Source organism: Triticum urartu, chromosome 4A (genome assembly GCF_056163025.1).
Source record: "Triticum urartu cultivar PI428250 chromosome 4A, HENAU_Tu73, whole genome shotgun sequence".
Taxonomy (NCBI): domain Eukaryota; kingdom Viridiplantae; phylum Streptophyta; class Magnoliopsida; order Poales; family Poaceae; genus Triticum; species Triticum urartu.
The window spans coordinates 25,738,394-25,761,029 of NC_141876.1; the positions used below are offsets into that span (position 1 = coordinate 25,738,394).

The 22,636-nt window shown below is 44.5% G+C and overlaps 3 protein-coding genes across 4 annotated transcripts; 1 reads left to right on the top strand and 2 right to left on the bottom strand.

The window, feature by feature from the left end:
• Positions 1-3,647: 3,647 nt before the first annotated feature.
• On the top strand, positions 3,648-8,774 carry LOC125530578 (uncharacterized). The gene is made up of 6 exons (XM_087517592.1): positions 3,648-4,261; positions 5,084-5,201; positions 5,365-5,735; positions 7,615-7,731; positions 7,814-7,912; positions 7,988-8,774. The coding sequence occupies exons 1-6, from the start codon at positions 3,792-3,794 to the stop codon at positions 8,556-8,558; spliced, it is 1,746 nt and encodes a 581-aa protein (XP_087373718.1). The 5' UTR covers positions 3,648-3,791; the 3' UTR covers positions 8,559-8,774.
• A 171-nt stretch (positions 8,775-8,945) lies between these two features.
• On the bottom strand, positions 8,946-10,682 carry LOC125530575 (uncharacterized). Its single transcript, XM_048694954.2, has 4 exons — positions 10,407-10,682; positions 10,237-10,312; positions 9,956-10,128; positions 8,946-9,213 (listed from the first exon to the last, which is right to left on the bottom strand). Exons 1-4 carry the CDS (start codon positions 10,517-10,519, stop codon positions 9,129-9,131), a joined length of 447 nt encoding a protein of 148 aa, XP_048550911.1. The 5' UTR covers positions 10,520-10,682; the 3' UTR covers positions 8,946-9,128.
• Positions 10,683-12,810: 2,128 nt separating this feature from the next.
• On the bottom strand, positions 12,811-15,034 carry LOC125530576 (uncharacterized). 2 transcript variants are annotated; one of them, XM_048694956.2, is made up of 4 exons: positions 14,817-15,026; positions 14,647-14,722; positions 14,391-14,563; positions 12,811-13,079 (listed from the first exon to the last, which is right to left on the bottom strand). In XM_048694956.2, exons 1-4 carry the CDS (start codon positions 14,927-14,929, stop codon positions 12,995-12,997), a joined length of 447 nt encoding a protein of 148 aa, XP_048550913.1. In that variant the 5' UTR covers positions 14,930-15,026; the 3' UTR covers positions 12,811-12,994. The 2 variants fall into 2 exon arrangements, with proteins under 2 accessions (XP_048550913.1, XP_048550912.2); XM_048694955.2 differs by lacking the exon at positions 12,811-13,079 and having other exon boundaries at positions 13,981-14,563; positions 14,817-15,034.
• Between the last annotated feature and the right edge of the window lie 7,602 nt (positions 15,035-22,636).

Here is a 22,636-nt window from a genome sequence, read left to right on the forward strand (position 1 = left end):
GGAACCAATCTAGGGCTCTGGCGGAGCTAATCTACCAGGGAAACTTCCCTCCGGGAGGGGGGAATCATCACCATCGTCATCACCAACGCTCCTCTCATCGGGAGAGGGCAATCTCCATCAACATCTTCACTAGCACCATCTCCTCTCAAAACCCTAGTTCATCTCTTATATCCAATTCTTGTCTCTAAGCCCGGGATTGGTACCCGTGGGTTGCTAGTAGTGTTAATTACTCCTTGTAGTTGATGCTAGTTGGTTTATTTGGTGGAAGATCATATGTTCAGATCCTATATGCATATTAATACCCCTCTGATTATGAACATGAATATGCTTTGTGAGTAGTTACATTTGTTCCTGAGGACATGGGAGAAGTCTTGCTATTAGTAGTCATGTGAATTTGGTATTCGTTCGATATTTTGATGAGATGTATGTTGTCTCTCCTCTAGTGGTGTTATGTGAACGTCGACTACATGACACTTCACCATTATTTGGGCCTAGAGGAAGGCATTGGGAAGTAATAAGTAGATGATGGGTTGCTAGAGTGACAGAAGTTTAAACCCTAGTTTATGTGTTGCTTCGTAAGGGGCTGATTTGGATCCATATGTTTCATGCTATGGTTAGGTTTACCTTAATACTTTTGTTGTAGTTGCGGATGCTTGCAATAGAGGTTAATCATAAGTGGGATGTTTTTCCAAGTAAGGACAACACCCAAGCACCGGTCCACCTACATACCAAATTATCAAAGTACATAACGTGAATCATATGAACGTGATGAAACCTAGCTTGACGATATTCCCATGTGTCCTCGGGAGCGCTTTACATCATATAAGAGTTTGTCCAGGCTTGTCCTTTGCTACAAAAAGGATTGGGCCACCTTGCTGCACTTTATTTACTTTTGTTACTTGTTACTCGTTACAAATTATCCTATCACAAAACTATCTGTTACCTATTGTTTCATCGCTTGCAGAGAATACCTTGCTGAAAACCGCTTATCATTTCCTTCTGCTCCTCGTTGGGTTCGACACTCTTACTTATCGAAAGGACTACGATAGATCCCCTATACTTGTGGGTCATCAGTGGGCTAATCGTGATCTTGGTTGGTATGATTGTATATTTTATTTATAGTGCCGTCCTATGGTGCCCTCCGTGTCGCGCAAACGGAGGGATCCCCGCTGTAGGTTGTTGCAATATGTTCATGATTCGCTTATGGTGGGTGGCGTGAGTGACAGAAGCACATACCCTAGTAAGTTGGTTGTTGCGTATGGGAGTAAAGAGGACGTGATACTTAATACTATGATTGGGTTTCACGACCTTAATGATCTTTAGCAGTTGCGGATGCTTGGTAGAGTTCCAATCATAAGTGCATATGATCCTAGTAGAGAAAGTATGTTAGCTCATGCCTCGCCCTCGTATAAAATTACAAGAACGATTACCAGTACTTGTTATCGATTGCCTAGGGACAAATGACTTTCTTGTTGACAAAAGCTATCCACTTTTATTGCCTTGCAATTTATTCGTAGTTTTATTGTCGCAAAGTACTCGTAGTTTTATTCTTACAAAATAGTTTCATACTTGTTTTAGGTAAAGCAAGTGTCAAGTGTGCGTAGAGTTGTATTGGTGGTCGATAGAACTTGAGGGAATATTTGTTTGCCTTTAGCTCTTCATTGGGTTCAACACTCTTATTTATCAAAGAAGGCTACAAACATCTCCTATACTTGTGGGTTATCACTAGGCATCAAGAATAGATGCAAAAGATGCCACATTTTAGGCCACATGCAGTCCATCTGTCCGTTGAATGGACCAAGGCCAAGGTACATGTAATGATCAATGTTTATTTCATCATTTGTAATGATCAATGTTTATTTCATCACTTATTTTACTGTGTACTAACTTGTTTATGTGCAGGAAAAGAAAGAAGAGAGCACTAAGATATCCAGCTGATGATGATGCCTCGGCACCGGAACCTGAAGTGGCAGCCTAACAACCTGAAGTTGTTGTCACTCCCAATAGGCACATGATCACTATGCCACAAAGTCTTCAAGGCAGCCCATTCTAGTGACAAGAAGGTAACACATCCACATACTATAGTAATATCTATTTTTCCTTGCAATTCTCACATTTCTCAATACATGCAGGATGTTGGCTACGACGTTGGCTGATGAGACAACACATGTAGCACCACAACTTGAAGTTGTTGTCACTCCCAATAGGCACATGATCACTATGCCTCATAGTCTTCAAGGCAGTCCCAATCATGTGACAAGAAGGATGTTGGTTATGGCATTGGCTGACGAGGCGTCGCAGCAACCTACCTCAACCGTGGAGGACACCATGATTGCATATGACATGGTCACAAGCTCAAAAGCTAGAAAGTTGACCCCGAAGAGAAGGAAGTACTAGTGTTGTGTTCGATCTTCTCTATGCTTTTGGTTGTAATATCTATGGCAGCAACTATTGCCTTATGCTTTTGGTTGTAACGTGGCAGCAACTATTGCCTTATACTTTTGGTTGTAATCGTGGCAGCAACTATTGCCTTGAGGTAGATGAGATATGGATATGATGTATGGACATATTAAATGCTTTATATTGCTATGTTCTCTTCATATTGCGTCATGGCATATGAATATGTCCATCTGGAAATATATGTTTGAATTTGGATATTTTGTGCACAAATTTGTTGAAAAGCCAAAAAACAGTCAAAATGTTGTCCAAATTGAGCCAGATTGCTGCCAAAATTTTGACTTTTTTTCGAACCACCCAAAAAAATGAAAAAAAATCCATAAAAACAAACATAGAAGTGCGCCTAATCTGAGAAAGTTTCATAGAATTTGGATCAACGGTTCCATGCATTTCAATTACAGTTTAACTAGTTTGACCAAAATTTTACCAAAATTTGAAAGTTGTCAGAATAATTTCAAAAAATTACAGAATAATTGTTCATATATGCATGACTAATCTGGGAAAGTTTCATCCAATTCGGATCAACGGTTCAACGGTAACTAGTCTGAGCAAATTTTGACCAAAAATTGACGAGGAGCAACAGGGGAAGGAGAGACTGTACTAGTTGGGACAGTGGTGGCGGGGTGTGAGGTGCAAGAGGGGGCAGCGTCAGCAAGGCAGCAAGGCCGACGAGGAGCAGCAAGGCAAGGGCCAGCGAGGAGCAGTACAAAGGTGCGGGAGAGAGGAGTGGAGCACGAGTTCATCCTTATGTTTGGGTCAAACAGGTATAAGGGCATAATAGTCCTTTATTTTATTCACTTATGTTGTGTATTATTTACAAAGTTGTTTTTGTGTTGAAAAGTGGCAAAAAATCAAAGTCCAAACAAAAGAGTGTCACTAGATCAATTACAAAGTAACGGGTGTCAAATTATCAAAGTCCAAAGAAAGAGGTGGCAAATAATCAAATCCCCGAAAAAATACACTACAACGCATGATGGTTTAGAGAATCTTAGTTTCTTGGAGATGTGGCGTTTGTGTTGGTTTTTGGAAAAGATTTCGTGAAGTTTAAGTTGGAGGATATCAGAACAGCCCATAAAAGATGGTACATCTCACAGAAGGTGTCATCGAGGAGTACTATGTCCTGCAAAAAAAGAGAGAAGAGAAGCACTATACCATCATCAACTACTGAAACAAAGGAGCAAGGTACTATTGCATTTGTCAGTCCCAGCCCATCTCGTTCCAAAACCCTCTAAACCCTAATCCTTCTTCTATCCATCCATTCCCCCCTCTCTGCCTGCTCTTGCCCAGCCCCGCCTCCATGCTCACCTGAGCAATCCCGCACAGCCCCATCCGCCATGGCCTCCTCCAAGCTCCTGACCACCGCCGTGAGCTCCTCCATCCGGCGCTTCTACCGCCTCGCCTCCTCCCCCCTCCTCCCGCCGCCCGCCTCCCGCCGCCTCCCGGTGCCACTCCTCTCCGCACGCTTCTGCTCCGCCGCCGCCGCAACAGCAGCCGCCCCCGCACCAGTGGATGCCGCCTACTCCGCCGTCGCCGCCGCCACGGCAGCCGCCCCCGCGCCCGTGGATGCCGCCTACTCCGCCGTCGCCGCGGTCTCCGAGGGCCACCCGTGGCCGGAGTGGGCCGACTTCCTCGAGAAGCTGCGGGCAAAGGGGTACTTCGTGCGGCCCCCTCTCGCCTCCGGCGCCCCCGTGGGCGAGGAGGTGGCGGCGGATGCCGTGGGCAAGCCCGACTACCCCTTCAGGGACCAGAACAGGGTGAAGAACGCGTGCCTCAACTTCGCGCGCGAGCGCTTCGATCTTCTCAGGTTCGCAGCCGCGAGATACATAGTTGTCTTCTAGCTCGGTCTTAATAGAAAAATCACTTCCAATGATGACAGCCATGGAGCATCAGCTAAATCATTACTGCCGCTATTTGTTGTTTGATAAACAATTGTTGAAGTCGTGATCCTAGCTGTAGGATTCTATGATCCTGCTATCCCACAGACACCACACCAATATGACTTAAATTGAGCCCTGAGTTGTACTTTGTACCTGGTAGGATTTTACTGAAGCCGCGATCCTAGTTGTGCTCTTGTGAAAGCCTGTGGTAGAATCATCCATACTCCCAGACCTAGTGTGTTTGGTTGTGTTCCATCTCTCAATTCAAATTGGATTGTAAGTACTAGGTAAAAGGCATTCAGATTTGGAGGTCTGGAATAAAAAATAAATAGAAGAAAGAATAAAAATAATAATATTAATGATGTTTATTTATTATCTGTTTTTTATGCATTATATGGTCTAGTAACCACACAATTGGCATAATTGACATTCCTATCATGGCTTCAACAATTACTCGCAGAGTGACACAAAACAAACATGGTAGAATTGTAGACAGTGAACTGATATAAAAATGTGTCCGACCACACTGTCCTAAGTCTGATACTGGACATGCGAACCTTGCTGTAATGATTAAATATTATCCAGAGAAGTTATATTCCAATTCATGTTGGGGTCATGGTTGTCAGCAATTTAATAGTGATTCTGTGACCAGTAACTGAATCTTTGAACTGATTGTGCCTACTAACTTTGTAACTACTTTTATGTTTCTTGCTTGACTGGAATTTAATTTGACTGCGTTATTATCACAGCTCTCTTCCCAAGAAGGATATTCAAGCTATTGTCGAGTGTGGTTGTCCTAATATCTTCCGAAAGGCTGTCAGTTCTGCAAAAAGGCTGAGAGAATTTGTGCAGGTTGACGAAGGAGATGTAAGTTGGTGTGTTCTTTCTTCAGTATGTGTTTCCTGTTAAAATGGGTTGTTGATTTTCTTTACATATACGCTGTTGATTTTCTTTACATATAGCAGGCTCCTTTCTTTACTCACAGTTTGATATCAGAAAAAGGGTCTTAAGACTTTGATCTTTGATACAGGCATGCAGTGTTTGCAAATTACGTGGATCTTGTGATAAGGCTTATGTCATTCCAAAAGCTGAGGAAGCAGCTCGTACCGTTGATGTTGTGCGCATACTGCTAACTTATGCAATAGATCCAGCCACCCTATCTGGAGAAAATTCTGTTGGTGGGGGTGTGCAAGAATCTGCAAGGAAGCTTCTCTCAGATCTGACTATGCTTTGTGACACAACAATTGATCCATCTCTTCCTAAACCTGTAATTCACACTTATAGCAAGCAGGATTCATCAACCAAACCTGACAAGGGCAAACAATCATCTAGGGTATCAGCTGGAAAGGGTAGAGAAACGGCTGTGACTGAAATGAAGAAGGGTGACTGGCTTTGCTCGAAGTAAGTCCGTTAATCTCTAAATTAATCGACTGTTATGCAGCTTATGCTGCTCTACCTTCTTTTTTATGAACCTCGGGTTTGATTTTCTTTATGTTGCCCTGTGAGATTGCTAAGTTGGATGATTTTGTTACTGCAATGCTCATATGAGAGCATCATGTATTATGATCAGTGATTTTCTCAACTCATGCAACCTAGGGTCCAGTACCATCACTAGCACCAGTTTTTTCTTTGGACAGATGTTACTACTTCTTTTGAAAAAATATGTTACTACTTCATTCACATTACATAAGGCCATCTCTAGGGCTGTAATTAGGTATGGTACTTTCTTAATACCAGTTGGATGATATTAAACTAATTTATCAAAAAAATCCATTTCATGGTAGTGGTTTATATCCTCATTTACCACTAAACACAAGACAGTTTGTGCTTTTCTTATGACTGCTTTTCCATCTGATCCAGTATTTGTACTTTCAGCGCTTAACTTTGCCCAATTACAATGTATTCTTATGTACTTTATCCAATGGCTTACAATGTCATTGTAACCTTTTCTATGTGAGGAAAACATGAATACTCCCTCCGATCCATATTACTTGTCGCTCAAATGGGTGTATCTAACACTGAAATACGTCATACATCTGTTTCAGCGACAAGTAATATGGATCAGAGGAGTACTAGATTTTGGATTGATTGTCTGTAGCATGATATAATTTGCTGTACAGCCAAGTCTACTTGCATCTCCAGTGATACTCTTCGCATGGATATTTGAACCAAATCTAGATGTATCTATTATTGCTTAAGAGCTTGGAATACCTGTTTGCAAAGCGATATGTTATGTTGTAATAGGACTTCTGACTTCCTAGAAATCCACATACTATCTGATAAAAGTTTGGGAGGGATCCCAGAGCAAGGTCAGTCGGTTTTAGTTAAAATTAGTTGTACCTAATAGGCCGGTTTATATTTTTTCTTGATGTGTGCATCCAAACAGGCTGGGATGCCAGGTTTGTTACATTTTCCTGGATATGTTATGTAGTGTAAAATGCTTCTGTGTTCAATAAAAAATCTTAGGTTTTGAAGTGAATGTTGAGTTAAATGGTTGATTTGCACCAGCCAGGACTAGCCCTTGGTGGCATTGTTCAGAAAGGCACCTCTTAGGCGCTAAGCGACAACCAAACGTGTAACCTAGGGCAAGAGCAGGGCTCTAGGCAGCCAGTGAGGTTTTCTGGCAAGGAATCGACCTCACCGGCGAGGAATTATGGGGAGGGAGTAGCCAGTGTGGGGAGAGAGAACACCCAGAGGCTCTGGTGAGACGAGGAAGTGTGGCAGTTGGTCGCTGGCGGTTCGTTGTCGCCGCTATTGCTCATGCAGTCATGCTTGCTGTATATGGTGGCGGCCCTTCTTTTCTTTCTTTTTCCTTTTTATTTGGCCTTCCACACCGTCAGATTTCTCCCTATGAGCTCTCCAGGAAGAAGCTGCTGTTCATGCTGACGACCGCCTAGGCATAGCTTAAGTGGGCTAGATGCTAGGTGACAGCAAGCCTAGCACTTTGTTGAACCTTGCTTGCTGTATTTTTTAATAGAAGGAAACAACCTTGGTAGCAGGTAGCCAACTAACCGGTGCTCAGCTCTCTCGCTAGGTTCAGAATCTGTGCAGATTTTGTTTTGGTGGATCGCAGAAGCACCTCTTATGGGGTATGCATTGGCCGGGGTTGATTTTTTACAAGACTAAAAGTTCATGATTGTGCGAAAAGCTGGCGTTAATCAGTGGCCTCTCTTGTTTGCTGCACTGATTTCATATATTATTTTCTTGCACATGTGGAGGGATGATATACTGTTGGCTGCTGATTATGTCTTGTTAATGGACTTCTCTGTAATTTTGCCAGCTGCAACTTCTTAAATTTTGCTCGAAATCGTCAGTGTCTCGAATGCAAAGTAGATGGACCAAAGAAGATAGAAGCAGCCACCAGTGAAATGAAAATGGGAGATTGGATCTGTCCAGGGTAATTATCTGATCTCGTATACATTTTTCCCTAATGTTTCAGCAGCGCTCCTTTGTCCATACTCACTTGTTTGAGCTTTCAGGTGCGCTTTTATGAACTTCTCTCGCAATAAGATGTGTTTTAAATGTGAAGGACAACGGCCAAAGAGGCAGCTCAACCCTGGAGAGTGGGAATGCCCCTCGTATGTGCTATCCACGTCCTCTTTGTGACTCTTCCCTGCTTATAACAAACTAATGATAAATTACCTCCCTTACAGATGTGATTTTGTTAACTTCCGGCGGAACCAGGAGTGCAAAAAATGCAGCCATGACCGCCCCGAAGACGATACCCAGGATAATAAGCTCGGATACGATGTGTGGAGGAACACCAAGGGAGCTGGCAAGGATAGAAGCTTTAACTCTGTTCATCAGGGAGACGACGACGGCGATGAAGAGGGGTTGCCATACAAGGGGGAGGACCGCAGGCATGTAGCGAGCAGAAGGGCGTCACCAGCCCGGAGGGAGTTCGCGGGCAAGAGTAGGAACCATGGCGACGAAGACAATGCCTTGCCATACGAGGGGGGAGACAGGCGTGTGTCGAGCAGAAGGGCCTCACCAGCCCGGAAGGGATTCGCGAAGAACGACGATGGCGATGAGGATGTCGAATTCGATGTCTCGCCATATGATGGGGAGCGCAAGCATGGATCGAGCAGAAGGGCGGCGACAGGTCGGAGGGGATTCACCAAGGATGAAGACGACGTGTTGCCGTACGAAGGGGCGCGCAAGCATGTGGTAAGCAGAAGGGCGACCCCATCCCAGAGGAGATTCACTGCCGCTAGAGGAGAATAGGCAGTAGTTATACACCATTGATGCGTTTTCTTGTACTTAGCAGATATGATACCGTATTGCGCATATTTTAGCTGAGCACAAGTCACGAAATAATTGCAATTTTGGCAAATTACTTCCCTTCTTGGAATTTAGAAACAATATTGACAGCCTCATGTATACACTTCTGATGTGTGAGTTAATCTGAGTAGTTAAAAACAGCTGTTTCTTGGCGAGGTATACTTGTTGTGCACACAAGGATGACCATGTCTTGTACTTCTCTTGTGAAGTGACACAGGCTGGAGGGGCTTAAAGATTGTATCAGAAATGAATGCACACAACAACATCAACGTCACCGGAGATAACAACACAAGCATAACATGCTCCGCAGATGTCGCACAAGGAAATTGGCAAGGAGATTTACGGAAACTGTATCAAAATCTGTACTGCAAAACCGTCTCCATCTAGCTTTATTCTGAGAGAAACAAACGCACACACACATTTGACACTTCAAAAGACATCATCACCACCACGCCAAAATGACTCCAGTGATCCAGTCACAACGGCTATCAAGTCAGGCATCAGTCCGGAGCCTCAGATCGCTTCCCTGATGATAAGGTTGACGCCGAACGACGCCGTGCAGATGATCAGCCCCATTATCGCCGGGAAGTTAAGCCCCCTGCAGAGTTCACCAAACCGAGAAGGAAAATCGACAAGATCAAAACCGCTTTGACAAAAAATAAGAACCGAGTGTACAAAAAAGGGAATGAAATCCTTCTAGCAGCTATCATTTGGTGTCATCGACGTACGCGTTATTCGGCATCATAAGCTGCAAATTTGGTTCAAGTCAACCATTTTTCACATTCAATTCATAGCTCACGACTTTGCTCCTACTCCCTCCGTTCGGAAATACTTGTCCTAGAAATGGTTGTACCTAGACTTGTTTTAGTTCTAGATACAACCATTTCTAAGACAAGTATTTCCGAACAAAATCTTTTAAGTAATAAAGCGCTTCTTTTTGAAAAAAAAGTATTTCCAAACGGAGGGAGTAGTTACTACCATGTATAAAACCGGAGTGGTTGACATAGGAGTAGGACAGAAGCTTAGGTAGGATTGCAACATCACATCCAATTATCAATGCCTTATACGTATTTCTTTAAGAAGGGAGTACTATCATATACTATCAATGAAATCAAATGACCTGTAAAATTTCCAGGACTGAGAATTTCCTAAGAAACTACTCCCTCCGTTTCAAAATAAATGACTCAACTTTATACTAAGTTAGTATAAAATTGGGTCATATATTTTGGAACCGAGGGAATAGTAGTAAAGCATGCTGGAAATCAAGTGGATCCCTATTGCTTCACGTCCACACAACGCCATCATCATCTGAATCATCGCTGAGCGAAAAGCAAACGTACCCAAGCTTGTAGCGGTTCTCTGGGACGCCGGTGGCGTAGCCCTTGAAGTAGAAGAACCTGGCGACGGTGTAGAGGAGCCCCAGCGCGGCGGCGACGACCGGGTGCTGCAGGCCGCCGAGCAGCAGCGTGGCGAAGAAGAGCGGCATCATCTCGATCGAGTTCTGGTGCCCCCTCTGCAACCCCCACAACACAAATCCACAAGAATTCAGCCAACTCTTGCTTGAAATCGATCAGCGGACGGAGAGGGCGGGCGGCGGGGAATCTGGCGGTGGCGGACGGACCTGGACGCAGTTGAAGGGCTTGGCGTCCTTGTTCTCCGACTCGGTGGCGTACATGGTGGGGTAGAACACCTTGTACCTGGAAGAACAAGCACCGGCACAGGACCGTCATCAAGCTCCAGAATCAAATTCTCCATAGGAAAAAATGGGCAAATCGATGAAGAAACACGTACTTCTTGCGGGCGGCGCCGACCTGGAAGCTCATCCAGAAGTTGAGGAAGGCGTAGGCCACCACGGTGAGCACCACGTAGCCGTACTCCTTGGGCAGCTCCACCGACACCGCCATCGTCGTCTACCTTGGTCTCGCCTCTTGGTTTACCTTGGAAACTGAGATTGGATGGGAGAGGGAATGGAGCGCAGGTCTATATCTTATAGGAGAGTGGAGAGACCGGAGGTGTCTGCACTCCGGCCCAAGAAAGCTTTGACCGATTCCCTCCCAAAAGCCCATCTTGGCTACCCCACCTTTGTTCTTGTCGCTCTGTCCCTACTTTTCGACGAGGCATTGGATTTAATGTTGATACCAATTTCAGAAAAATAGTGATTTTAGTGAGATCATCACTGTTCATTCTATTGGAAGTTTATCATCCATCTCAACCTCTTGAAAAAAACATTTGCTATTCCTGTCATGCAATTAAACAAACTCAAATTCAACTATGTGGTTTGCCGTCCCTACGTTTTTACGGTCTTGCTAGCAAATTTCAAAGAGGCCGACGACCCTCTTGTTTCCTCTCATAACTTTAGGCGGCTAGCGCAAACTCCCTTCTGTCTGCCGCTCTGGCGGCCGATGGCAGGGAGCGGAATTCCTGTGCCTTCACTCTGGTTAGCAGTTTGTTAGAGTTTTTCAGTTCTCGCAGGCGTGATGCTTGGACGGATGTGTCTCTTCTTCTTCGAGTTTGTCCGTTTAGACGTAGTCGACAGAGCTATGGCATAGAGTCCTGCCATCTCCTTGGGGTGGTGAAGTTAGAGTTTATCGTCATGTGGCCAGATTTGAAGCCATGTGTTTCAGATCTATGTAAGGGTTCAACAATGACAATTGTGGCTCCAGTGCGCTGGTCCTTATAGTAGGTGCATGAAGACTTTTCAGCTATAATCGACAAGGTCAAGTCGGCTCGAGTAAGGGAGCAGCGACAACAGCGTGTTAGCGGCTTGTTCTGACGACAATAGTGGTTGTTCGGTCATCTTGGAATCTCAATGTAGTTTTTATTATGTTTGATATTTTTTGTACTTTCGATGAATCTTATGATAGATCTGACCGTTGTTTGCAAAAAAAAAAAACTTCAAAGAGGCCCTTAGTGAGATCCATAGTGACGTTTGAAGACGATGGATAAGCTGGAATGGACAAGATCATTTCCACATGCGGAGACCGTTGCTGCTAGATTCTGCTCCAGTCAACCGGAGGCCTGCGTCACGCGTGACGTCTGCCTGAACGTCTCATCCCAAGAGAGATTGTTTAGTATAATTTACATAAAATAGATGATATTTCGGCCGTTTTATTGAAAACTCTATAAAAAATTTAAATCCTATACAGGATGACTACCTTGTACGTGCGGCCGCTCTATCCTGCCGCACCGTTGTTGGCATTTGTGTCGTCGTCCGTCATGGGTGCAAGGATGCTGGAGGGCCGCGGCAGCCTTGTCCGGCAGCGCCAGGCCGGATGGGATTCACCAAGGATGAAGACGACGTGTTGCTGTACGAAGGGGCGCGCAAGCATGTGGTAAGCAGAAGGCCAACCCCATTCCAGAGGAGATTCACTGCTGCTAGAGGAGAATAGGCAGTAGCTATACCCCATCGATGCTTTTTCTTGTATTAGATATGATACCGTATTGCATATATTTTAGCTGAGCGATTCTAGCAAATTACTTCCCTTTTTGGAATTTAGAAACTATGTGGACAGCCTCATATATACACACTTTTGATGTGTGAGATAATCTGAGTAGTTAAACACAGCTGTTTCTTGGCGAGGTATACTTTTGTGGGTACACCAACGGTGATCATGCCATGTACTTCTCTTGTGAACTGACACAGACTGGAGGCTTAAAATTGTATCAGAAACAAATGCATACAACCGGGACCGAACCTAGCATTATGGAGGCCCTGATGCGATTGAGGCGCAATAAGCATTAACAAAGTAGTATCATATATACTTGTAACAATAAATATTGTATATCAAGAACAATATAAAAGCATAAACATAAAAAAATTGTTCACAAATAAAGTCTGAATACATCATCTATTTATGATTATATGATGCAAATAATGATTATAATATACTCAACTATAAATAACTATTAAATAAATACAACCCGATGAAGTGAGCTGAGGAGGGCGGGGGGGGGGGGGGGGGGGCATGCCCCCTATCCATGTTGATTTTATGTTATGCAAATGAATTTTTTTTAATTTATTTAAGAATGTCGATGTATTGGGTCCTTATTTAAAATGGGTCCTAGGCCGCCGCACCTTTTGCCATGGCCTAGGCTGGCCCTGCATACAACATCAACGTCAAAACTGACCGGAGATAAGAACGAGCATAACATGGTCCACAGATGTCGCACAAGGAAACTAGCAAGGAGATTTACGAAACCGAATCAAAAGTTGTACTGCAAAACCTAAAACCTCGATGTTACAAACCGTCTCCATCCATGCTTATTCTCCGAAGAGTAAAACAGACGCACACACATTTTTGGACACTATAAAAGAGACCACCACGTCTAAATGACTCGAGTCACAACGCCTATCAAGTCAAGCACATCAGTCCGGAACCTTAGATCGCCTCCCTGATTACAAGGTTGATGCCGAACGACGCCGTGCAGATGATCAGTCCGAATATCGCCGGGTAGTTGAGACTCCTGCAGAGTTCACCAAAGAGAAAAGGAAATCGACAAGATCAGAACCGCTTCGACGAAAAATGAGAACTGACTGGACAAAAAAGAGAATGAAATCCTTCTAGTATTTGTCATTTGGTCATGTTATTCGGCATCACAAGCTGCAAATTTGGTTCAAGTCAACCATTTTCGCTCAATTCTGAGCTCACGACTTTGCTCCTAGTTACCATGCATGAAACCGGAGTGGTTGACATAGGACATAAGCTTAGGTAGGATTGCACCAGCACATCCAATTATCATGCCCATCAATGGGCAAAAATTTCTTATGATCTTAAGTTAGATTTAATTTGGGATGGTGACCCACGCTGGTTCTTGTTGTCCGTTGTACTACATGATGTAACTCATTTGATGAGCAATAAACTTTGAGGGTTTCAAAAAAAATTCATGGCCCTACTTTATGATGCAATGCGAATGGATCTCCATCTCGCCCTTTTCTTTTGAGATAAGAATGAATCTTCACAGTACCTACCAAGGTTCACCTATATGAATTGCACCATGCCGAGAACTTGTTCTGACCTACTCACTGCATTAATGAGTTGAGTGTGGTTGACTAAGACTTCCTCCTGTCTTTTTTACTTCGTGTATTAGGCTGGTCATAGTGAGAGTAACTTAACAAATAACATAGCGCATTTCAAAACAAGTTTGCTTATGTGGTATAGAGTTAACGAGGAGAGAGGTGTTTCGAGTAACATAATAGGGTACTGTAACATAACGCAACCCAAAGCAAAATGAATCTATGATGTAATAAATGCTATCATCTATGATACTACTTGTATGTTACCTTGCACTATGAAGGTAGTAACAAACACTAGTGTCATATGCATGACACTACTCTAAGTTACTCCCCAATATGACTAGCCTTAGATTTTGGTCAAGTCAAACATTGTAGAGTTTGACCAAATTTATATTAAAAAATATCAACATTTACAATGCCAAATATGTATACTATGAACTACATTTTATAATGAAGCTAACAATATTGACTTGGCATGGTGAATGTTGATAATTTTCTCTACGTATTTGGTCACAGTAGAGATACTTCATCTCCGGTCAAAACTCATATGCAGACTAAAAAAGATCATAGGGAGTACTAGGATCATATATCAACGAAATCAAATGGCATGTAAAATTCCCAGGACTAAGAATTTCCTAAGAAACTAGTAGTAAAACATGCTGGAAATCAAGTGGGTCTCTATTGCTTGTTCACGTCCACATGGTGATCTGATTTGGACGCCATCCTCATCTGAATCATCGCTGACCGAAAAGCAAACATACCCAAGCTTGTGGCGGCTTTCCCGGACGCCGGTGGCGTAGCCCTTGAAGTAGAAGAATCTGGCGACGGTGTAGAGGAGCCCCAGCACGGCGGCGATGACCGGGTGCTGCAGGCCACCGAGCAGTAGCGTGGCGAAGAAGAGCGGCATCATCTCAATCGAGTTCTGGTGCCCCCTCTGCAGCGCCAGAACACAAGTCCACGGGAATTTAGCTAACTCTTGTTCGAAATCAGCGGACGGAGAGGGCAATGGGGACAGACCTGGACGCAGTTGAAGGGCTTGGCATCCTTGTTCTCCGACTCGATGGCGTACATGGTGGGGTAGAACACCTTGTACCTGGAACAACAAGCAGCGGCACAGGATCGTCGATCAAGCTCCAAAATCAAATTCTCCAGAGCAAAAATGGGCAAATCAATGAAGAAACACGCACTTCTTGCGAGCGGCGCCGACCTGGAAGCTCATCCAGAAGTTGAGGAAGGCGTAGGCCACCACGGTGAGCACCACGTAGCCGTACTCCTTGGGCAGCTCCACCGACACCGCCATCGTCGTCTACCTTGGTCTCTCCGCTTGGTTTACCTTGGAAACTGATTGGATGGGAGAGGGAACGGAGCGGAGGTCTATCTTATAGGAGACCGGAGGTGTCTAGACAAAGTCCCAGATTGTAAGTTCCTGCCCTCCGGCTCAAGAAAGCTTTGACCGGCTCAATAATGGGCATGCCTTGTTGAAAAGTAGGGACAGAGGCACAGAGCGAGATCACCATTGTTCATTCTATTGGAAATTTATCATCCACCCCAACCCCTTCAAAGAAACATTTGCTTTTCTTGTGATGCGATTAAGCAAACTCAAATTCAATTATGCGTTTCCCCCGTTACCACGTTTTTACAGTCTTGCGTAGCAAACTTCAAAAAGGCGCACGACCCTCTTATTTCCTTCCCCGACTCTAGGCGGCAAGGGCAAACTCTTTCAACCAGACTAAACCGGAAGCATGTGGATTTACCTTCCTTCTGTTGGAAATATGAGCAATTTACCGAATGATTTTATTAATAAAAATACTAGATAAAGCATGACTAATATTGTAGAGATAAAACAAGTCATGCGTTCTGACAGAGAGAAGAAAAATAGCTTCTGCATATATGAACCGTAGCCTATCATATCTAAAGCAGACAGTATAGCAAGTAGCATATATGAATAACATGTGTAGGACAAGGATTAGAACAAGGAACTGTGGCGGAGCCTTTAACAGGAAAGACAAGAACACGTACGGGACAGCAGCAGCAGAAGCGCTGGACTTGGGGTCGGTGTCCTCGCCTGCCATGTCGTCGAGGAGGTCGTGGACGTCGGGGAAGAAGTCGTCGTCGGGGAAGTAGTCGTCGGCGACCGGATCATCCGTGATGAAGCAGCCAGTAGTCGCGCTGAGCGCTCCCCAAAAACCTTATCACCCTTTTCCCGTACATAACTCAAAAGGTGCGGTTTCGGAGGCCTACTGTCCCGACCTGCGGTGCACGTCGCAAACCGGGATGGGGAAGATCGTAGCAGCAGCGTAGTGCTCAGGAACTTTGTGGCGAGAGGAAGGGGATCTTCTGGTGTGTCTCTCTAGAGAGGAGCGACCTCTCTTATATAGGCACAGGAGAAGGACGCGAAGATGCTGCGGCAGGAGGTGAAGCAACGAAGGGAGACGAAGCGAACAGGCAGCGGCCGAAGAGGCGCGCCGTTCGAATTCAGTGTCCACTACAGAAAACGTTTCAATTCCTACGTGACCTTTCGTATACCCGTCGTGCGTGGCAAAAATTTAGATATCGGCTCGGCTCATTCCCGCAACCCGCGGCGCGTCGTGACGAGGCGAGGCGGGCGGCGGAGGAGGAGCACGCGTGGATATCCCTCTTGTTCTCATACTCGTACAAGTGGGGAAAGAACCTCCCTTATAAGGAGGTCCAACTCCCACTAAACTAGCAATACGGGACTAAACTTTAGTAGTATCCCTTGCCTTGCACAAATGGGCTAAGTGGGTCTCTAGGATTTATTAGGAATTTCTGAAATAGTTATTGGGCTGTCCAAAATAGACTAAATTCCAGCAATCCCCCACCAGATCCCAGAGGCACACAGAAATTTGCCTTTGGTTCCAAAACATTGATTTATATACCGGTACTGCAGTGGAGACTGTTAAGTTGAACTTCCACCTAGAACTCTATGCTACACTAGTAAGCAACTTGAACAGTGGACTGGGCCTTGAACTGCAAGTTTTCTGCGAATCTAGCTTCACATAAAGCCTTGACCGATACGTGGCTACCGTGGATCTCCCCGCGGGTGGAGCTTATGCGTCATACTCCGTGACCTTTCATGAGTTTACTAGAGAGAACCCTACTCTCATAGATTGCGACGTTTGACAATCAGACTCATATAGGTGTGTTCTTCAAAAGATGTTCTGCAGGATAACATCTCTACTTAAATAAGCCACTTAGAACACATTAAGATATACATCAACCTGCCATGCAGATTAGGAGAGTATTGCATCTTCATGGAGTGGTATTGTGAATAGTAAGGATACTCTCCTCTCAGTTGACCAACAGCTTGTCTTCCACATCTAATTCACGGGATCTCCGATCATAAAGAATAGGTTACCACTGTGAACAACTCATATTGTGGGTCTCATACCCATCTCCCTGGATGCATTATCTATCACATTATGTGATAGACCCTTGGTAAAAGGATCTGCCAGATTTTTAGACGTTTGGATATAATCAACGCAATAACTCCGGAGTTTTTCATTTTCCTGACAGACTTTAACCTTCTCTGAACGTGTCTTGATGACTTCATGTTATCCTTTGAACTGCTCACTTTTGTGATCACAGTTTGATTGTCGCAGTTCATAAGGACACCCGGTACAGATTTCTCAACAACCGGCAAGTCATTCAAGAACCGGCGAAGCCAATCTGCTTCAACCGTAGCTGTATCTAGTGCTGTGAGTTCTGCTTCCATTGTTGACCTCGTTAAGATGGTCTGCTTGCAAGACTTCCAAGAAACAGCGCCACCTCCATGAGTGAATACATAACCGCTCGTGGCCTTTATCTCATCAGCATCTGAGATCTAGTTTGAGTCACTGTACTCTTTAAGCACCTTTGGATGCCCGGTCTAGTGAATTCCATAATTTGCAGTGCCTTTCAAATAACGCAAAACTCTTTCTAGAGCTTTCCAATGCACATCTCCTGGTTTTGAAACAAACCGACTCAGTTTGCTAACAGCAAGCAGGTCTTGTAGCACTGGCTAAGTACATAAGCGAGCCAATAATCTGAGAATACTTCAATTGGTCTCTAGCAATTCTTCGATTCTTTCAAAGCAACACACTAGCATCATATGATGTTGGAGAGGGATTGCAGTCACTATAGCCAAAGTGACTCAAAATCTTTTCCACATAATGAGATTGAAGTAATGTAATCCCACCATCATCGTCTCTCAACAACTTGATGTTCAGAATGACATCAGCCATTCCTAAATCCTTCATCTCAAAACAACGAGATAGGAAATCCTTGACCTCCTTAATAACATTCAGATTGGTTCCGAAAATCAGTATGTCATCAACATACAAGCACAGTATAACTTCCTTGCCCCCACCATGGCGATAGTACACACATTTGTCAGCTTCGTTCACAACAAAGCCTGCAGCTGTTAAAGTTCTTTCAAATTTCTCATGCCACTGTTTGGGTGCTTGCTTAAGTCCGTACAAAGACTTCAGCAACTTGCACACTTTCCCTTCCTGACCATCTAGTACAAACCCATCTGGTTGTTCCATATAAATTTCCTCGTCCAACTCTCCATTTAGGAAAGCAGTCTTAACATCCATTTGATGAATGAGAAAACCATGCGAGGCAGCTAGTGAAAGCAGAACTCGAATAATGGTCAGTCGAGCCACAGGTGAGTAAGTATCAAAGAAATCTTCACCTTCCTTTTGGGTATAACCCTTAGCCACAAGCCGAGCCTTGTACTTTTCAATAGTACCATCAGGCCTAAGCTTCTTCTTGAATACCCATTTGCATCCTATAGGTTTGCACCCATAAGGACGATCAATTATCTCCCAAGTTTCATTTGCCAAGATGGAATCCATCTCGCTACGAACCGCTTCCTTCCAGTAGTCAGCATTTTCAGATGCATAGGCCTCTGAAATAGAACTGGGAGTGTCATCTATGAGGTACACAAGAAAATCATCACCAAAGGACTTTGCAGTCCTCTGTCTCTTGCTCCTAATAGGAACTTCATTGTTCTCCTCCACAGGACTTTCAAAGTGTTCCATCGAAATTGTGGGTTCGGTAATTGTAACTGGTTCCTGATTCGATGAACTAGGCATCTCCTGATTAGATGAGGTAGCCATATCCTTCATGGGAAAGATATCTTCAAAGAAAGTCGCATCATTCGACTCCATGATCGTACCGGCATGCATGTCAGGTACCTCAGATTTTACAACCAAGAATCTATAACCAATGCTATGAAAATCATATCCCAGGAAAACACAATCCACAGTCTTTGGTCCAAGTTTCCGCTTCTTTGGAATTGGAACGTTAACTTTTGCCAAACAACCCCATGTTCGCAGATAAGAGAGTTTTAACCTTTTCTTCTCCCATTCCTCGAATGGAGTTATCTCTTTGTTCTTTGTGGGGACTCGGTTCAGGACATGACATGCTGTCAATATCGCCTTCCCCCACCATGCCTTGGAGAGACCCGATGTATCTAACATGGCGTTAACCAAATCAGTTAGAGTACGGTTCTTTCTTTCGGCCACCCCATTTGACTGAGGTGAGTAGGGAGGAGTCCTCTCATGGATTATACCATGTTCCGCACAAAAGGCATCAAACTCATTGGAAAAAATACTCTCCACCACGGTCGGACCTAAGCCTCTTGATTTTTCGATCAAGTTGGTTTTCCACTTCAGCTTTGTAGATCTTGAAAAAGTTCAAAGCCTCATCCTTAGACTTCAGAAGATACACACGGCAGTATCTAGTGGAGTCATCAATTAATGTCATGAAATATTTCTTTCCACCTTTTGTCAACACACCATTCATTACACATAGATCTGAATGTATGAGCTCTAGTGGTGCAAGATTTCTTATTTCCGCAGTCGTGTGAGACTTACGAGGTTGCTTAGCTTGCACACACACTTGACACTTAGATCCCTTGACAGTGGTGAAACTAGGGATTAAGTTCAACTTCGCTAGTCGCGACATGCAACCAAAGTTAACATGACAAAGACGTGAATGCCACACATTGGATTCACTATTGTTGCAAATATGATTAACAACTTTATTGCAAACGTCTGATAAGGATAAACAAAACAAGCCTCCTGACTCATAGCCTTTACCAAGAAAGGTTCCATACTTGGATATTACAAATTTATTCGACTCAAAGACAAGCTTGTAGCCATCTCTACACAGAAGAGATCCGCTAACAAGATTTTTATTGACCGAGGGGACATAATGCACGTTCTTCAGCCGCACGATCTTCCTCGAAGTAAACTTCAGATCGACCGTGCCAACACCACGAACAGAAGCACTTGAACCGTTGCCCATCAGCACGGTTGAAGTCCCTGCGGTCTGATAAGACGAAAACATGGAAATATCACCGCATACATGCACATTAGCACCCGTGTCAATCAACCAGTCAGGAGAATGACATACTGAAAGAATAGTGGGAAATATACCATACCCAGCATCCTTCATGTCAGTGTCTCCAATGACAACATTAGCAGTCTTGCCGCCTTTCCCAGGATGACGCTTGTCATAGCGATTAGGGCAACTAGGAGCCCAATGATCAGGATCCCCACACACATGACAAGCACCTTTCTTCTTGCCATTCTTCTTCTTGAAGTTTGTGTGTTGCACAGCCTTGTTCTTCCCATCAAACTTTGCTTTTCCATCGAACTTGCCCTTGTTCTTGAACTTGTGGGGCTGGAAGTTCTGCTTCTGTACCACATTGGCACTAGATCCTCCCTCAATACCTCGAGCACGTGTGTCCTTTGCTCTCGCCTTTTCTTCCACATCAAGAGTGCCAATGAGATCCGGGACGGAAAACTCCTGCCTCTTATGCTTGAGCAAGGTAGCAAAGTTCCTCCATGAAGGAGGAAGCTTAGTGATGATACCCCCGGCAACAAACTTGTCCGGTAGCATACAACTGAAGTGCTCAAGTTCTCTAGTAAATGACTGTATCTCATGAGCTTGCTCAACCACGGAGCGCTCTTCAGTCATCCTGTAATCATAGAATTGCTCCATGATGTACAGCTCAGTGCCAGCATCCGAGACCCCAAACTTGGCCTCGAGTGCATCCCACATATCTTTTCCATTATCAATTGACGCATAAGCATCAACTATGTTCTCACCAAGAACACTCAAGAGAGCAGCCTTAAACAGAGTATCCATTTTCTGAAAAGCTTGTGCCTGTTGAGCATCAAGCTCTCCTTCAGGTTTGCCGAGAGTGGCGTCATAGCAACTCATGGTTTGAAACCATAAGACTGCTCTCATGCGCCACCTCTTATAGTGGATACCCTCAAACATAGGAGGTCTCAGGGAAGCAGCAAAACCACTTGTGGTAAATTGTCTATGATAAGGTTTTTGGATTGTTGAAATATGAGCAATTTACCGAATGATTTTATTAACAGAAATACTAGATAAAGCATGACTAATATAGTAGAGATAAAACAAGTCATGCGTTCTGACAGAGAGAAGAAAAATAGCTTCTGCATATATGAACCGTAGCCTATCATATCTAAAGCAGACAGTATAACAAGTAGCATATATGAAGTAGAACCTAACATGTGTAGGACAAGGACTAGAACAAGGAACTGCGGCAGAGCCTTTAACAGGAAAGACAAGAACACGTACGGGACAGCAGCAGCAGAAGCGCTGGACTTGGGGTCGGTGTCCTCGCCTGCCATGTCGTCGAGGAGGTCATGGATGTCAGGGAAGAAGTCGTCGGCGACCGGATCGTCCGCGATGAAGCAGCCAGTAGTCGCGCTGAGCGCTCCCCAAAAACCTTATCACCCTTCTCCCGTACAAGACTCAAAAGGTGCGGTTTCGGAGGTCTAATGTCCCGACCTGCGGTGCACGCCGCAAACCGGGATGGGGAAGATTGTAGCAGCAGCGCAGTGCTCAGGAACTTTGTGGCGAGAGGAAGGGGATCTTCTGGTGTGTCTCTCTAGAGAGGAGCGACCTCTCTTATATAGGCATAGGAGAAGGACGCGAAGAGGCTGCGGCAGGAGGTGAAGCAACGAAGGGAGACGAAGCGAACAGGCAGCGGCCGAAGAGGCGCACCGTTCGAATTCAGTGTCCACTACAGAAAACGTTTCAACTCCCACGTGACCTTTCGTATACCCGTCGTGCGTGGCAAAAATTTAGATATTGGCTCGGCTCATTCCCGCAACCCGCGGCGCATCGTGACGAGGCGAGGCGGGCGGCGGAGGAGGAGCGCGCGTGGATATCCCTCTTATTCTCATGCTCGTACAAGTGGGGAAAAAACCTCTCTTATAAGGAGGTCCAACTCCCACTAAACTAGCAATGTGGGACTAAACTTTAGTAGTATCCCTTGCCTTGCATAAATGAGCTAAGTGGGCCTCTAGGATTTATTAGGAATTTCTGAAATAGTTATTGGGCTGTCCAAAATAGACTAAATTCCAGCACCTTCCGCCTGCCGCTCTGGCGGCCCATGGCGGAGAGGGGAATCCGGTGCCTCCACTCTGGTTAGCAGCTTATTAGGATTTTTTAGTCCTCACATGCACTTGGATGGATTCGTCTCTTCTTTTTCAAGTTTGTCTTTCGGGCTTCGATTCTCCTCTAGTTCATCTATATGGACGTAATCGACGGAGCTCTGACGTAGATTCCTGTTGTCTTCTTGGCCGGTGAAGTTAGAGTTTATCGTTATGTGGCCAGATTTGGTGTCAAGTGTTTCGGATCTATGAAAGGGTTCAACAGTGACAATTGTGCGCTGGTCTAGACTTTCCAGCTATAATCGACAAGGTCAAGATGGCTCCGATAAGGGAGCGGCGACAACAACGTGTTAGCGGCTTGATCTGACGACAATAATGGTCGTTCGATGATCTCGAAATCTCAATGTAGTCTTTATTATGTTCGTTCAATGATCTCGAAATCTCGGTGTAGTCTTTATTATGTTTAAGATTTTCTATACTTCAGGTGAATTTTTATAATAGATTTGATCATTTTTTGCAACAACAAAAAAAAGCTTCAAAGAGGTCCTTAGTGAGATCCATAGTGA

Bases quoted from the DNA above. Each gene is read 5' to 3' on its own strand.
- LOC125530578 (XM_087517592.1), top strand. From the start codon at position 3,792: ATGGCCTCCTCCAAGCTCCTGACCACCGCCGTGAGCTCCTCCATCCGG. The intron at 4,262-5,083 runs GTTCGCAGCCGC...TTATTATCACAG, and splicing joins GAGCGCTTCGATCTTCTCAG to CTCTCTTCCCAAGAAGGATA. The intron at 7,732-7,813 runs GTAATTATCTGA...TTGAGCTTTCAG, and splicing joins GGAGATTGGATCTGTCCAGG to GTGCGCTTTTATGAACTTCT.
- LOC125530575 (XM_048694954.2), bottom strand. From the start codon at position 10,519: ATGGCGGTGTCGGTGGAGCTGCCCAAGGAGTACGGCTACGTGGTGCTC. The intron at 10,313-10,406 runs GTACGTGTTTCT...TTGTTCTTCCAG, and splicing joins GTCGGCGCCGCCCGCAAGAA to GTACAAGGTGTTCTACCCCA. The intron at 9,214-9,955 runs GTACGTTTGCTT...TGAACTCTGCAG, and splicing joins GAGAACCGCTACAAGCTTGG to GGGGCTTAACTTCCCGGCGA.
- LOC125530576 (XM_048694955.2), bottom strand. From the start codon at position 14,929: ATGGCGGTGTCGGTGGAGCTGCCCAAGGAGTACGGCTACGTGGTGCTC. The intron at 14,723-14,816 runs GTGCGTGTTTCT...TTGTTGTTCCAG, and splicing joins GTCGGCGCCGCTCGCAAGAA to GTACAAGGTGTTCTACCCCA. The intron at 14,564-14,646 runs GTCTGTCCCCAT...CTGGCGCTGCAG, and splicing joins AGCCCTTCAACTGCGTCCAG to AGGGGGCACCAGAACTCGAT.